At 38.7% G+C, this 16,925-nt stretch overlaps 1 protein-coding gene across 2 annotated transcripts in view; it reads right to left on the bottom strand.

Annotated features, from left to right (window-relative positions):
* The window catches only part of evi5l (ecotropic viral integration site 5 like), a 46,774-nt gene that overhangs the window by 12,608 nt on the left and 17,241 nt on the right, over positions 1–16,925 (bottom strand). The window contains exons 2-17 of one of the 2 annotated variants that reach the window (XM_030726739.1): positions 15,479–15,866; positions 12,485–12,674; positions 11,296–11,520; positions 9,783–9,857; positions 9,397–9,522; positions 9,057–9,200; positions 8,766–8,855; positions 7,858–7,955; positions 7,490–7,550; positions 7,343–7,396; positions 6,802–6,834; positions 5,926–6,066; positions 2,665–2,781; positions 1,186–1,326; positions 911–1,087; positions 219–365 (exon numbers count right to left, since the gene is read on the bottom strand). In XM_030726739.1, the coding sequence (XP_030582599.1) occupies positions 219–365; positions 911–1,087; positions 1,186–1,326; positions 2,665–2,781; positions 5,926–6,066; positions 6,802–6,834; positions 7,343–7,396; positions 7,490–7,550; positions 7,858–7,955; positions 8,766–8,855; positions 9,057–9,200; positions 9,397–9,522; positions 9,783–9,857; positions 11,296–11,520; positions 12,485–12,674; positions 15,479–15,720 (2,061 nt within the window). In that variant the 5' untranslated portion in view covers positions 15,721–15,866. The remainder of the gene's footprint in view (positions 1–218; positions 366–910; positions 1,088–1,185; positions 1,327–2,664; positions 2,782–5,925; positions 6,067–6,801; positions 6,835–7,342; positions 7,397–7,489; positions 7,551–7,857; positions 7,956–8,765; positions 8,856–9,056; positions 9,201–9,396; positions 9,523–9,782; positions 9,858–11,295; positions 11,521–12,484; positions 12,675–15,478; positions 15,867–16,925) is intronic. The other variant, XM_030726748.1, reaches the window with a different exon arrangement.

The following is a 16,925-nucleotide window of genomic DNA, read 5'->3' as shown; positions in this document are numbered from 1 at the left end:
TGCCATCTTTTTAATCCGTTTCAATCCATGTCTTCATTTCTGGTTGTTTTTTCATCCAAAATTTAGTTTGCATAACAGATTTTAGTTTCTCATTTATGTTATGTTAAGCTTTAATAGGAAAATGCTGCTCTCCCTATCACTCTTTTTCTGTTAAATCTCCCCTATTGTATACTCCTCCTCTGCCTCTCTTTCTTCCTGTCTTCCTTTCACTTCCAGACCTTGCAGTCCGACTCTGCCTGTTTCCTTTTCATCTCGCTGAGTTGGGCCTGCAGAGCTTTGTTCTGATTGGCCAGCATCTGGAGTCGGTCCTGCAGGGCAGAGCGTTCCTGCTCGTGGCGTCCAATCAGTTTGCTGTGAATCTGGTTCTAGAGTAAAATATGAAATTGAATGGGAGATGGTGAGAGTAGAGCCCTTACATTTCCAATACTCAGTAAATCATTATTATTATTATTATTATTATTATTATTATTATTATTATTATTATTATTATTATTATTTTAATTCTGAAAATTAAACACAAGTTCCTAAAAATCCAAGAGTGGATTTTAATTAAAAAAAACAAAAAACAAAGACAAAAAACATGGCACTTGTTTAATTACTTGTTTAATTTACTTGTTTGTTTAATTTTCATTGTGTACATGTCAGGCACAATACATAAATAAAAAAACAAAATAAAACGCATTTTTTTTCTTTTTCAGTTAGTTCACTCCTGCAATATCCCAACACCACAGGAGCAATTCTACCTTGTTCGGTAAATTATCACCTATAAATGTAATCCTATAAATGTGTGAAACAAACAAACAGTGCTGACTGTTACATGTCATACGTATGTCGTATATATCAGAAAAGGACATGACCATTCATAATTACATTATTGCTGTATGGCAGTGTCAAGTTGTATAGTACCTACCTGGCTCTCCAGCTGCAGGGCTTTCAGTTTAACCTCACGGAGCTCAGCCTGGGCTTGAGCCTCCCTCAGTCTAACTGTCATCAGTTTGTCCTGCAACTCATTCATGGCGTTCTTCTTTGGTGATTCCTTCCAGTGCCCGCCACCACCACCAGTGCTGCTGCTACGGGACATATGATGCTGCAGAACCAAAGAGTAAATGGGTATAAGTGCCTGCTGGTACATTGGTGGTCTATAAGAACGTGCATACGCAGGTGAGAAAACTGTTTCTGTTTTACCTGCCAACGCTGGTTCAGCTCAGTGACCGTGTCCTGCATCTCTCTGAATGAGCGCAGTGTCTCCAACTCCCTCAGCTTCATCTGCTTCACCTCCTCCTGCAGGGTTGCCATGTTGTTCTCATCTGGCAGGCAGCTGCTCCTCTAGATGGTAAACATTTCCCATTTACAGTTTAGTGAGTTTAACTATGCAACAGACAGCAAAAAGGGTTCTGTGAGGCTGTACATGGGCAAAGGTTTATGAGGAAGAGAATCCTTATTAGACTTCAGTGAAATAAATTTGGTGATTAACACAGAATGTACCACAATACCTTTATTATTATTATTAATAATGACTTTATTTGTGTAAGACTTTTTTATAACTCATGGTTACAAAGTGCTTTACAATTTAAAGAAGCGTATGATCCTAACATACAATACCTACAAACAAACATGAGCTTGATCATGTAGGACTTTGCATGTGATTACTACAATGTTAAAATTATTTCTAAATCTCACTGGAAGGCAAGAAAAGAAAGTAATAATAGGAGTGATGTGTGAGCACTGGCTAGTTTTTGTTAGCAGCCTAGGATCAACTGAAGATGGGCTACGGAGAACTGAGGGATGTACATGAAAAGGGAGATAAAATAATCCTTTTTTTTTGGATAAAAGTTTAAAATTATTGACTGTCAGGAAAGGTTTGATTTTTTTTTCTAAATTTCTTAGATAAAAAAAAAAAGACTGGATAAATGTAGAGCTCTATAGGTTAAAATCCAAATGCTGGTCAAAAATAGTATCAAGATTCTTGGCAGATGATTTGATACTGGTGACGAGGGGGCCAATGCAGCGACTGACCTGCTTAGTGACACTGCCAAACACAAGAACCTCTGTTTTGATCAGGTATTACACTTGCTAAATATAACCATGTTTATCATACCAAAAAAATTCTAAGCAGCACTTCACACAAATAAGAGGAAGCTGATGTAATTATTTTGCAGCTATATGGTCAGATACCAAAGTCCTAGATCAGTAACAACTGTAAACTGATGACCAGGAGTCAGACTTATTAAATTTGATATGAGGGAGGAAAATAATAGTTTTATACAACTATCTGATGTCGGAACAAAATTTCATACATCAAATAGTTGTGCTATTGTTTCATTCTTAACTAAACTAGGAGTTTCAGAAATCTTTGAAACACTGTAAAAGTAAACAATGACAGATGCTTTGCTTTATTGTCAGTTAAAGCTTCAGTAAAATCTTCATCAGAAGGAAGTGGAACTGTTGTGTTCCAACACCTCATTAAGTGAAACTGAAAGCTTGAAAACTGGAACATGTCTGTCGTTTGTTTAGGTGTTTGGATTAAACGTTAGGCAGGTTGGTTAACGGTCAGGCAGACTTTACCACAATCATACGCCTTCTGTCTGCTTGCTGTTCACACTCTGTTCTCTTTCACACAGTTAAAAAAGAAAAGAAAAGAAAAAAGTATGTTTGTGAGCTCACCTTCTCCAGATCTAGCACCTTGTCTTGCATTTCCTTCAGTGCTCCGAGCAGTTCGGCCTCGCGGAGCCTCGACTGCTCCAGCTGGGTCTGCAGATTGCTCACAAACTGTTCTGTGTACTGAAACAAACATCCTGGTATTAAACAGATATAATGTACTCGATACACACTAGTTTTAGATGATTTTGTTGAGCAACTTTTTCTACCTGGTGTTTATTTAGTTCTGAGAATATTAGTTGCTTGAACAGAGCTTAGCTGGGTCAACTTCCATTTTACTGTCATATGCAGACCAGTTCCGCTGCATAACTCAGCTAGGATTACCACAGTGTTGCAATGGGTGAAAACTCTGCTACAGGTTAGCATTATGTATCTTTCTCTTTCAGTTTCTTTTATCTTTAATCTGCTGAGAAAAGAAGAAATGGCACAAAAAAGAGAAATCTACACAGAGATGGACACACGAACTATCAACAAGCTATATTTGGGGAAATAAATGCATATGATTCCAGACTACAGTATTATGTTTATTTTTCGAACAAATAAACCAAAAACATCCGCTATCCACTGCAGCTTGTAAGCATGTGAAAATCTAGACATGTCATCTACGCTTAGAAATGTCTGTAACAAGCTACGACCTTCAAAACAGCCAACAAACTAAATTTAGCTGCCATCAAGGTGCACTTTTGTCCCGCTGTCTGTGATGTCAGTATGCTACTGTACTCTATCGTGTCACCACATCAAGGGGAAATGGCAAAGCTACGAATATGAAAGCAGCCCAAAAAAAAAAAAAAAAAAAAAATTAGAGCTGAGTGGAAAAATACTTTCCAATGAGGCAAATTACAAAAGCTTGAAATTGGGCAAGTACATAGCGTGACTACAAGATTCGTGATTTGTCATTTTTGGCTTCTCAGATTTGGTTATCAAAGAAGACTGAAAGCGTCTGGAGGTGTGGGAACCCTGGTGGGTGATGGGTACCAGCAATCTGAGCTGGAATAAACGCACACGTAACAATGACATCATTTAGAGAAAAATCACTGATGGGAGTTCTTTTTTAAAGTAAAGCAAATGATCATTATAGTGAACTGTCTGCTCCCTTCACGTCATTTGGTTGCTCTTTACACCAACTTGCCACAGAAAGGTGTGAGTTGCTGTGCCTTTAAATATTAACTGTGAAGCTTTGGTTAACTGCACTGGCAAAGACCACGAAACCTTTTTGAGTAAGTCAGTAAAGCTGTCGCTGAACATACAGAAACCATCGCACGTACATTTACTCGCGTGTGGAAAAATAAATGTGGTTTGTCATTTTCGGATTCTCAGGGTGTTTTTCATTAAACCCAATGTGGTGTTTCTAACTAAACTGCACTGCAACACCATATTTAGCAAATCTTTCTTTCTTTCTTTTTTTTTTTTTTAAAAAGCCTCTCATACATATAAAAAATGTTTGAAGCTTCAGTTTTCAGGTTTTTTTTTTGAGCTGAACTTCTCAACTGTGTTACAATAACAATATTAAATCTAAACAATGCTAAATGTAAAATATTTAATTACAAGAAAGGGTCCTGCACTCAAAATGTTACACAAGAACTGTAAACAAACTGTACATGAATTTTCAAAATTAAACTCCTTAAGGAGTAAGTAATAATACATCAGAAGATTAAATTATATTAAAATATTGTTGACACATAGTTTTTGTGGCTGATATAGTGTTACTAACTGTGATGCATTATTATTGTTTGTATTTAGTACAGTCAATAATAATGCATCACAGCTGATACATTAATTACATGTTTCAATGTTAATGTTTGAACGTTACGTGTAAGTCTAGCTGTAAAATAAATGTATAATGTACCTATGAACGGAACAGACTTACAGTAATTATGAATGAAAAAAATAATCATCTCAGAATGTTAAATTAGTCAGCTGATCAGCTTCGTACACAACCAGAGTTTTAACCTTCACAGCCTTCATCAGACTGACTGCATTCCTGTCCATATGTATTTTTAGATAGGAGTAAGTTTCTCCTCTAGAGCACTTTCATTTCATAACCCTTTGTGTTTAAGGTTTCTGAGGCAGCCACATCCATACTGGGTGAAAACTGCAGAAGTCTTTGTGCCTCTTCTGTATGCAAACATCTTACTAAGTCAGTGTGCTGGTGCTAAAACAGAACTTAAGTTAGTTTCATTCTTGGGTGCTGAGCTTTGCACCTTTGCAGGGCTAGCTCATGAATTCTTCACTGATTTTCCTTGAAGGTTCACGAAAAAATACAAATGTGTGAGTCACTGCTTTGGTATCTAAAGGGCATAAAGAAAAATACCAGAAAGAAATCAACACTAATCTGACTAGTGTTTTTATCGGTTTTTCACATGCCGGTGCAAAATATACTGTTGGTACAACACTTCCACCCTGACGTGCCATTACTGTGAGCCAGTCTGACAGTCTGTTCATATCAAGCTGCAACCTCTGGGGCTGAAAAGTGAAGCCAACACAAAGCCTGACTGACCGAGAGGCGTACCGATCCAGCTTTAGTTAATGGCTTCCTACCAGGTCTCACTTCTGTTAATTCATTGTGCTGAACCTCTCAACTGTGCTATTGGCGTTAGTACCTTTTGAGACATTTTAAAGAAATTATCTGACAAATTCTATATTTGTCAAATAAGTTTATTCTCCATTTTTAGTTAGTGGAATTTGAGTGTTTTATGAGACTGTTAGACTACTTAGCAAGTATCGCTACATTGCACCCATGCAATCTAAGCTTGCTAACCAAATTTGCTTGCATTAGCTGATAAGTTTGGACTCCACCCTCTTGTCCAAATATGCTCACTTCTGTGTCCTATCAACATGGCGCCATCAAAATGGTAACATTGAGGCTTGAAAAATGAAGCTTCATAAACCATGTCGTCACAGGGATTGTGTCCTTTCGTCATATACAGTCTATAACTCATACTAAAGATCACCTTTCCTGTGTGACAAGCAAATAAACTTTGATACAATCCGTATATTGACAGTTGAAGACCGAGTAAGCCTTTCGTGTAGTTGTAAAACAGATCTTATACTGACATTAAAGTCTGACCAAATACTGTTGTATTCTAGTAAAATCACTGCTTAAATGTTTGCCCCAAGAACAAATTTGTGTCCAAATTTTGTATTTAATCTGACTAATAGTATGCATGTATGTTAAATACAAAGTTAGAGCAAACATAATACAGCACGAAGAGTACAGGCAGGAGGGAAACAGTTTGCTTTGCTATATCAGTTCATTTATTCATTCACCCTCTGTTGTTGTAGCTCTCTGATGGTGTCCTGTGCTTTCTCGAGGCTCTCGCTGGCTGTGGTGCACTGCTGCCTAACCACTGCCAGCTCTCGCTTGATCACGTAGTTCTCCTCTGCTTCCTGCGCTCTTGTCACCTGACCCTGGAAAAGCATGACCAAAACAGGACGAGGCTCAAAATCATGTGTGTTGTGCAACTTTCAAATTCAGACCATGCAGGGAAAAACGGGTGACTCTAGGCAATACAGCAATATTAAGGTTGTCATATTGTAGATTTTTTAAGTCTTTAATAAATATGTTAACATTTTCATAAACACTTTATTTGCTTTCTTGCAAGGACTTAGCTGAGGATATCAATTACACTCTTATAGCATGATGAGTGGAAACAAAGAAAGAAAGCTGACCTGGCTGCATCTGAAGGCAACAAAAATTTCGCCTGCCAGCACCTTAAAGCTCAGTTATAATGACGCTATAATATCTCTGTTGTTTAACTTGTTTTAAAAGTGAAATTTCAAATTATTTAACTTTTAGCAAGAAAGCAAATAAACGCACTTCACATTTCATTCAAAAATTTCATAACCTATAGGTATTTAAATGGAAATTGGTAATAGTAATAGTATAAACTTTAACATGCCTCATGCAGGAATTGTATAACCTCATCAGGTTCCATCATGGATAAACACTACATGCATTTCAGGGTTAAAGGATGGTATTGTGGGCTAGAAACATATATACAACGTAAACAAAAAGCTTTCATGCACTTTTGGCCGGATACTGTTACGGGAGAGGGAGAGAAGCAGAGCAGGAGAGTAGAGCAGCGAGGTGTGAGTAGGGCAAAGGACAGTGAGGTCAGTGGGAAAGTGGTTACAATACTCTACCTGTATCAGTCTGTCTGCTAGAGCAGCACTCTCCTACAGCGCAACGAAGGAGAGGAACGAGAGGATGAAAACGAGAGATGAAGAGAGTGAAAAGCAGTGGGTCACCAGGAAAGATAAAACACGAGAAAAGACAGGATGAAATTCAAGAGGAGGAAGGAAAGAAAAGGTTGAAAAGATGTTTGTGAGGGAATAAAGAGGCAGCAGTGAGATCACTCAGAGAAGTATTTCACAGAAGAGGCAAAAATTAACAACTGTAGTCTCTCGATTGCTGAGCACTGGAACAGCACCAAAGGTGAGGAACCCCCCCCCCCCCCCCCCCCTCCACACACACACACACACACACACACACACAAACTTGTCAGGGAAAGAAAATCAACAACAGTAAGCTCATCAACTTAAACCCACAGCCGTTACAGCATTTAACTAGATCTCATCAACATGTGAGGCGTGCTAGCTGAGCCTCATCTGCCTTTTCTATCTCGGTGAAATCCATCATTTATATTAGCATTTAGATAAGCTGGAGTCAAAGCCCCTATCTCACCTTCTCCAGAGTCTCGATCCTCTGCTTCAGCAGCCTGTTTTCTGTGCGTAACCTCTGAACACAGAGAGAGGGAAGAGAAGTGCTAAATGCATACTTTACATCACTTTTTAAACATGTCATTGTAATACAAACATGAGATATACGCACCTTAATTTCAATTTGCTCCTCCATTTCTTTGTTCTTGATGGTGGTGTATTCTTTCTCAAGTCTGAAGAGAAATAAAGAATAACAAGAGAAGGCAATGCTACCTCAACATTAAAAGAAAAAAGAACCAAAATGAAAAAACATTAAATATAATGCTTAGTACGCAAAAATCTGAGGCTGACAGAACAGAAAAACAAGTTACTGCAGGACTTAAAGAAAAACAAACAACACCAGACAACACCAGACGTGAGTGTGCTTCAGTTTAGAAACCTTCACATTAGTAAGACAGAAACAAAAATTTCACTTGGTTACATAAAGCCTCCCCAGCTTCAAGTCTGACTATCTGTTAGCTGAATAATGAGCATTCTTACTTCTTCATTCTCTTGGGGTTGTATTTGACCTGGTAGGCCCTGAGGATCAGCTTGTCTGGGCAGCTGTCAAACTGGTGGGGGATCACCTTCTGGAAATGCTGGCAGACCCAGAAGGAGACACATGTCACAAAGATGGTCATTCATATTTAATGAAGATACAGAGACACATTTTTTTTAATGAGTGAAGAAAAACAGCTGAGGACTTACAAATGCCTTGAGGCAAGCCAGCAGCTGCTGCTGCTTTTTCTTTTTAGACTAAGATCTATTTAATAAACAGTGATTCAATGAAAATAAAGAATATTTATGCTTTAAAAGTAATTGAAAAAAGGCAATCAAACTTCATTCACTGTCACATTTGGAATGTGTAAAAATGTTTGTGCACTTCTGGCGACTGGAAGCAAACACACAGTATCCAAATTAAGTCAAGTTTGCAGCACAAGTCAAAAAAAAAGGGAAATACTCAAGCTGGCAGGTACACATTTAATGTTTTTCCTCAGTTTTGTGATTAATCAAAAGATATTAACAAGATCAAAAATTAAGCTCAAGATCCAATTCACCTGTCTACTTGGGTTTTATTAATAAGCAACAAAAATTAAAAGTTTTCTACTGCATTGATGCATCCAGATCATGAAAGGCACCTGACAGGCACAAAATTTAAACACAAACATAGTGTAAAAATGAACACAATGTCAGTGTTTAATTTCATAGAAAACAATCAGATAAAAGCATGTTGAATAGAAGTGAATGAGAGCAGATTATTTTTATCAAATTAGATCATAACTTTAGATTTGTAGTTCAGGAAGCTCGCGTGCAAAAAGGAAAGTGGGACATTCAGCCTTTGACTCATGGCTGAATCTGTGCACGAAACTACTTTCTGCAGAAAGCACCACAAAGATATGGCTGCCTACCTGTGACATGCCCTCCATGTCCAGCTGAATGAGGTCAGTCTGGTTGTACTGCAGGATGGCCAGGCCTACACGGAAGATAATCTCTAAGCCCTGCAGAGAGGACAGATATTTTACTATATATATACTATATCCTCTGTAAGTTTAAATAACAGATTAGTAAAATTAAACACAGAGTACCAGCCACAAGTTTGGACACAATGGGTGAGTGTGTCCAAACTTTTGACTGGTACTGTATACACAGTCAAAATCAATCTCCCTATATTTAAAAAACATTTACAAAATGTTTCCTACCTCATACATGAAAATATCAAAGATGCGTGTGGCGACAGGAAGAGGGAGGAAAGTGAGAAAAAGGGTGAGGAACCAGGAGGACGCATACATGGAAGTGTGAAAACTCTGGGACCGAAAATGGACATTCAGCTCCGGAAGTTGCTCCTGGAATCACAAAACAGCAAGTTAAAATCTCAAAAAACTAAAATAGACTCAAAGGACAGATCTGAAAAGGAAGCGATGTGCTGAGATTAAAAAAAACAAAAACAAAAAAAAAAAACATCTGCTGCCCCTCTGTGGGCAGGTTTCACACTGCAAGATTCATCATGCATTTAGATGCACTCTCCTGCTTCCTTTTTACCTGTAGCAGATATTCAAATTGGTAGATGCAGAGACCGAGCTCTGCCATGCTGGGCTTGAAGAGCTCCCTCAGCCGGTACTCCTGCATCAGACGAACAAAAACACAAAAGGCCTCCTCCTCTGGCATCTGAGAGGAGGTGAGAGGATTGGTTATAAATTAAGCACAGCTTACTGCTGGACTGTTTATTATACACCAACTCCAATATTTCACAGAAATCTCAAGAGACAAGTTAACTGCACTATAATTTTTCAAAAGCCTGCTACATAAATAACTGTGGTTATAATAGAGAGACTGTTTACAGTGAAGACAGACACACCATACTGAGCCTTAAGGCAAGAATATCCTCATCAGGTTCAGTTTCCTGTAATACAGTATTTGATTATTACCTGCATTAGAAGCAATCCAACAATGAAAGCGCTGCCTTGGCAGTAGCCCACCTCTCGATCCACCAGAGAGTACGCCTGGAAAACATGCACACATACTAGATTTCAGTTTCTATGCTCTGTATTTTTTATAAAAATGACATCTGTATTCCTGTCGGTACTTTTGGACCATGAGCAACAGGACCAACAGGTCACCAGAGGTCCCTTCATTTCCTGAAGAGCTCAGCCAGGGAGCTGATTTGCAGACAGGCAACAGGCTTGTTTCCATGACAGTAAACATATTTCCACATTTTCTTGTATCTCTACAGATTTTTTTTTTCCAGGATCAAAATCACATTAGGAAAGTAAGACTCAGCCAATCAAATCCTTCCATTTTTTGCTGTAGGAGGAAAGATTTCAACACAGCACTCAGATATGCCTGTTAGGTTCTACTTAATCCTACACAGCACTTCCTGACATTCTAAAAACAAATCATCATTTAAAAAATATTTAAAATAGCTTAATATATAACAGATCCAATTTCCCAAATATGAAAATCTACAGCATTTTATGCCACTGTAAATTCATATCTGTATTAAGATTTATCATTTCAGCAATATGACTGAACTTAAAACAAAGATGTAAATTAAAAAAAAAAAATCAAATATGGAGTTGTTATGCATTTATGTGTGGCTTCTTGTGTAATTTGTGCCTGAAGATAACCATGTTATGTCCTGATGCATGCTCAATAAGCCAGTGGAGGAAATCCCAGAAGGCTGATTGTGTTCATCTGGATGCTACAGTCACAATAGGGAAAACAATGGTTGAAGACTATGGCACGACCAAAATTATTGCAACCATTTGCAAGGAACTTGCAAGCTTGTTGCCGTTGAAACGGTTGCTTTGAAGACAGGGACCAGGGCTATAGCCCTCACAGTCAATTGTGATAAAACTGCAATAAAATGGCGTCCATCTGCTTTTAGTTTTTGATCTAAATGGGGTCAAGTTGGCCAGTGATTAACTGTGATAAACTGGTGAAAATTCCACATCTGTTGCCATCTACATACACAGAAATTCACATTCACTACTTAACATTCAGAGTCCAGCCAGAACCTTACAGATCTGAAACAGAATTTCAGAAATAGAGAGAGAAAACAGAGACTCTCCCAGCTGCCATGGGGCAAGAGGCAGGGCACCAGTCTGTCACAGGGCTAACACAGAGAGACAGACAACCATTCACACTCACATTTACACCTATGGGCAATTTAGCATCACCAACTGAATTAAACCCACAAACTGCACGTCTTTGAACTGTGGGAGGAAGCTAGAGTACCTGGAGAGAACCCATGCAGACACATGGAAAACATAAAAACTGCACACAGAAATGGTGTGGAGTTTGGTGGATTTGAACCCAGAACTTTCTTGCTGTGAGGCAGTGCTCCACCGCGCTGCCCAATAAATCACTTCTCAAAAAAAAAAAAAAAAAAAAAAATCCTCACTTTGATAAGTTTGGGTGGTCAAAGGCTGCAGTTCTCACCTTCATGACATTGAAGAGGACCTCCTGACCAAGGCTGTCCTGGCCTTTGAAGAACTCATGCTCAGGGTAGGTGCGGGCAATGTCTCTGCGGATGAGCTTCTCGCAGGGGGAGGACATCTTCAGCAGTTCAGAATACTGGTTCTTTACCGGCATGTCGGTGGCATTGCCCAGCAGCTGCCATACGAGGGCACGAAAATGATGAGGGATGCCCTTCCTGATCAACTCCTGGAAGGCAGGCAGGCAGAGTGAGTGAGTGAGTGAGTGAGTGAGTGAGTGAGTGAGTGAGTGAGTGAGAGAGTGAGTGAGTGAGTGAGTGAGTGAGTGAGTGAGTGAGTGAGTGAGTGAGTGAGTGAGAGAGAGAGAGAGAGAGAGAGAGAGAGAGAGAGAGAGATTTACATACTGAGGGATGTCATTTTACAGATCTCACAGCACCTCTGAAGAAAAGACATGAACACAGACTCAATTATGAAGCGTTAACCTCTTTTATATTAACAAGGACTATCTAGCGTCATTTTGTAATCACACTCAGCTGTAAATTATGATGGATCGCTGTTTTGTATTTTCAGAGTTTACAGGTTGCTTATATATTTTTGCTTGGTTTTCCTATGCTCCCATTCCCCCTGTGCCATTTTTGTTGCCTCTTCTCTCATCCATCTTGTCTACCCTGGGGTTTACTCTTTTTGTGATGAGGACACAGAGACAAGAAAAGGATGGGAGGCAGAAGGCAGACACAGAGGATTTTACTGTTGTAAAAAAGAGCAGCTTCATACTAATAAATTTTTCATTTTGGCTGAATTTGTTAAAGGTTACCAGCTTGATTAGTATCTTAAAGTACAACAAAGCAAGGCTCCAGGAAGACACAAACACATAACACTGCTAGACATGCACACAGCTAAAAAGGGACACGCACTGTGAATTCATGAATAGAAATAAACCAGTCAGTCTGTGAGCATGGCTATAAATGACCAACCAGCCACTTCAAAAGACTGAATGTGAGTCAGAGGGGAAACAAATTAGGAAACTGACTTGTGAAACCTGACCCACCAACTATAAAAATAAAAGGAGGAGGCTCATAATCGCCTTACTGGTGTTCTTATTTTGAAGCATATTCAGTGACTCATTCTCCAGAAAAAGCGTGTGACTTCCTAAATTTTCATTCTCCACCTCCAGTCCCAGACTCTCCCCTCACCTTCAGCAGTTTGTCCTTCTTGCGTCTCCACTCCTCCCATTCATTGACGATGCGGCCCCATAAGATCCAGGTGTCCTCCTCCAGGTGTGACAGGTTTGAGGAGGCCGAGGAGCTGGAGACCAGCGAGGAGCCACTGTTGCGTCGCGAGCCACTCATAGAACGCATGGACTTGGAATCAGCCTCCAGCAACCTGCATGAAGAGAGCAATTATAAGAGGAAGCTGAAATTATGACTGATTATGCGTGTCTGAAAAAAAATGCACAAGAACACACAGGACAGCTTGTTTATGTTACACACTGGAGAGTGACGGTTAAGCTAAGATAAGCAAGACTAATGGCAGGCAGATGTGGCACTCAGGCAGACTGTGACATTGCAAAAAATAAATAAATAAATTTGGAGAGGCAGCAGCAGCCGCAGGGTTTGTTGCCTTAACCCATAACATCAAGCTGAGGCAAGGCTGGGCTTCTACATGAAGATCAAAAAAATAATCTGCCTTTGTACAATGTCAGATTTATGTTTTTCTTGTTTATTTATTTATTTAGGTGGAAGGGGAGGTTTAAGGATTTCCAGTCTGCTACCAAACTATCAGTCTGAGTTTGGAGTGGGGTGAGTGATTTCTTTTAAATCCTTGTGTAGTCTGATGTGCAGCAGGGCAGCAAAAAGCAGAGATGATATGATTAAGAAGGGCAGCTCTTTACTCCAAGGTACGGTCCCACTTTGACCTCAAATGTCTGTTTCTTTTAAGTCACTTCACACCTCTGTCCAGCATGCTGACCCTTCTGCTGGAAGTGGCTGTGAAGCTGAAAATGTAACAGTGCTACTGTTGTTCTTTTTTCAAAGACATTTCTTGAGCTTTTAGCTTGATGAAGTTAATAAAGTCTAATGAAAACAGCTCTTCTGTAGTGGTGTGTTATTTAAGGTAACACATTTATAAACGCATTTGTCATTGCATATTCCAATCCAGAATCTGTTGCTCCTGGTTGTGTGGGATTAAACCTTACCTAACACAGATTAAACCTCAACCTTGAACAGAAAAATCATTTTCCTGAAGCCAGGCAATGAAATCTGTGGATTTATTCCTGGAAAAACAGATCCTGAAAGAACACATTAGCTTTCAGGATACAAGCTGCTTTTTTATAATTTTGGATTATAAAGTTTTATTTTCTGAAGATAATTAAGTAATTTGGTTTTATGACTGAACCCTGTGGTGGTTCTCTGATGAACCTGTGGCCCTACTACTATCAGGACTATAACAGAGGCTACACAATTCAGTTGCAATAATCAGAAAACCAGAAAGATTGTGTTTGCTAGAAATCCTATTTCCCGTCATGTCTGACACCATATTAGCCAGATGTCAAAAAAGTAATTTCACTGAGAATTTGTGCCTTTCTTCTCTTTTTTTAACACTAAACCATGTCCTGAGATGAATACATAGTTGTATTCAAGGATTTGGGTAGAGTGTTTACCTACTCTAAAGTAAGTGAAAATGGCACTTAAACAATCCTGGAAAGAAACTGTTGAGAGACTTCTATAACACCACAGATGCTCCTCGCTGCAAAGAGCTTTTCATCACAGTTGAATTCCACAACACAAACATGACAACACAATCTCTGATATCACATATACTGATTTATTTAGCATTTGCTGAAATACATTAGTTCTATCTGTAGCACAAAGTTAACTTTTGTATGTTCCAGTCTTAAATTACTTTATGTTATTTCCTAGTAACTTCTGATGCTTGAGGGGGGGGGGGGGGGGGGGGGGGGGGTTCAGCTGCTGAAGACTGTTGGCATCAAATGAGCAAAAGATGCATTTGGGAATTCCGTACTATTTCTTTTGATTCCCGACTTTAGTTGCATTTGATTACGGTTAAGCTGAAGTCACTATTAAACTAACAGCTGGCTTAGAGTGCATGTTCTTCTTGTGTGTCTAAATTGATCTGATCAGCCAGTATTTTAGCCCCCCTTTATCTCTTTGCTAGGCCAGTCTTTGGTTTATTTAAGCTGAATTTGAGATTGGTCTGTTTGTTAGTTTGTTATATTATCCTGTGTTGTCATTTCAACTTGAATTTAACCATGTATTTGATCTAGTAAGGGCCAATAATAATTACATTTTTGTAAAAATTTTATTTATGTTTTAAAATATATAAAATAAAGCCTACTTTTTCAAAGACTATTCTGTGTCCTCATGCTTATCCAGCTTGGTCCCTCACAGGATCTACAGCTGTGTTCAGAAGTTTACATGCATTCATCATGGGCATGAATATTGTGGTAATTCTCCAACCACAACTGTACAACTTGAATTAGTAGAATAAGTAAATCTGCTGAGGAAAAATTTGCTTATTTTGGGTCAAAGTTGCCAACCTTTAAATGGCTTTCATTATATTTGCCTGGTGATTCTAACAGAAGTTTATGCTTGCAGTTGTCCTTGCGCTCAGTGGTGTGTGCCAAATGTGAAGTCATAACTTCTGGCATGCAATACGCTTTAGTGTCATTTCGGCTTGTTGCATACCCCCCCCCCCTCTGAACAGGTCAGTCGCTACGGGCATATCTATGACAAATCAGTGTAGGAGGAGACGTCTTTGAAGGTTTTCTGCAGAACACTTAGTAAGACAAGAAACGCCCACTTTGATTATAATGCTGTGTTGTCACATTTGCATGCATCAAACATAAACATGGCTTAAATGTGCAGTTTTTATGTCCTTGTAAAAAGTGAAATCAAACATAAAGCTATTGCCCAGTTTTAGTTTTTTTTGTTTGTTTTTTTAGATTTAGTCTTGTGTGGCATTACAAACATGGCTTCTTAAGGACTTTGATCTGACTGGGTTCCTACACCAAAAAAGCATTATGCTCACTACTTTGAAAAATACTCATGTCATGCAGTGTTCATGCAAACAATCAACCAAACTTTGGGCCGATTCAGTCACAGTGAAGCTGAATAACTGCCGTGTTTTCAGTTCAGCAGCTTAACAATAATGGAGACTATTGATCTTACCTGTTCTGCTCCTCCAGTTTGGCCAGCAGCTCCAATTCATCAGGACTAAGGTTCTCCGAGTCTGCTGGAGAGGCTGCAGGTGCTGACAGCACTGCATCATGGGAAGAGGAATCTGGGCTGAGCACAGGGCTGCCATTCGATGAGGGGTCTGGATCCATGCCAGTTGGGGAGGAGGGGCACTCGAGCTGAGGGGGAGCCCCACCAGAGCCCTCTCTTTCTGGGCTGCCGCTGGGGATAGACATGATGCGGAGGTTGGAGAGGGGTCAGTGAAGCAGTGCACGTGTGCTAAGAGGGTCTCCCAGTCTCACTGTACGTCTCCCCCCTTAATGAGCCTGGCTGTTGCCTGATTAGCCACCAGGCAAGCCTATATGATCAGAGGTCTTTAAACCTGTCAAGAATAAAAAATAAAACCTTATTAAAAAAGTGACCAAACATAAATAAACAAAAACAAAGCTAATTTAGTTCATGTCACTAGAAACTAACTGCATTGAGAACATTAAGAAAAACAAATAAACCATCAAAAAATGAGATTTGTCCAGCTCAGGCATCAAAGGCACATTTTTATGAGATATTTTATTTGCTTTGTGCTACACTTGGTGCAGTTCTGTAACCAATAATCCAGAACATGAAAAAGTAGATTTTAAGATTTTATTTAATTCATTCTTGACCATTAAGTTAAAGATAGTCACCCTCACACTGAATACAAATTCAATTTCAGAAAAGACTTGACTTTTATTTTTTATTAATTTAACTTTTGAAATCTACCTTGCCCAGCTTTTCAATAGATTAAACCTGGTGAGCTAAAGAAACCAATTTATGATTATTTGATTAAAAATGATATGGTAACAGGGTTAAAATTAGAGTAACAGAGTTGCACAGGATAACATGGTTGATTATGTTTATTTGTAGATTACTCAGGACCACAGAAAAGTTTAATAATATTTTATATATTTTTAACATTTTTGTTTTATATCTATGGTAATGGGTTACAAGTATAGTAACACAGTTTCAAATCAATGGTAAAATTAGTTTTTCTCAGAAAACAGACATTACGTGTGGAATGTAATGGATGGTGAAAGTCAAGGATAAATGCCATTATAAAAAGAAGGAAAGCTTGAAATTAATTTGTTTTCTTTTGGTGATAATGGGTAACAGGGTTGTATTGGTTAAAATAACACCCCTAATCTTGTCAGAAAAGATTGGAAGAGTACAAAATATATGAAAGGACTGACCTTTGGTCTATCCAAGGTGTTATCACGTCACTTCCTTTTTGTCAAGAACGCGGTACAGGAGAAAATGCCAATTTGGGCAAAATATATTTTTGAAATAATATTTTGAAACAATTTTTTCCACAGCTACATTTAAATTTTGTCTCAGGACAGGTATAATTTACACAACAAAATTATGTTCTAGTATTTTGTGCATGGATTATTTTCAAATTCATAGG

Source organism: Archocentrus centrarchus, chromosome 1 (genome assembly GCF_007364275.1).
Source record: "Archocentrus centrarchus isolate MPI-CPG fArcCen1 chromosome 1, fArcCen1, whole genome shotgun sequence".
In the NCBI taxonomy this organism is placed as follows: Eukaryota; Metazoa; Chordata; class Actinopteri; order Cichliformes; family Cichlidae; genus Archocentrus; species Archocentrus centrarchus.
The sequence above is the reverse complement of the archived record's forward strand: the minus strand, read 5'-3'. Positions and strand labels throughout refer to the sequence as shown.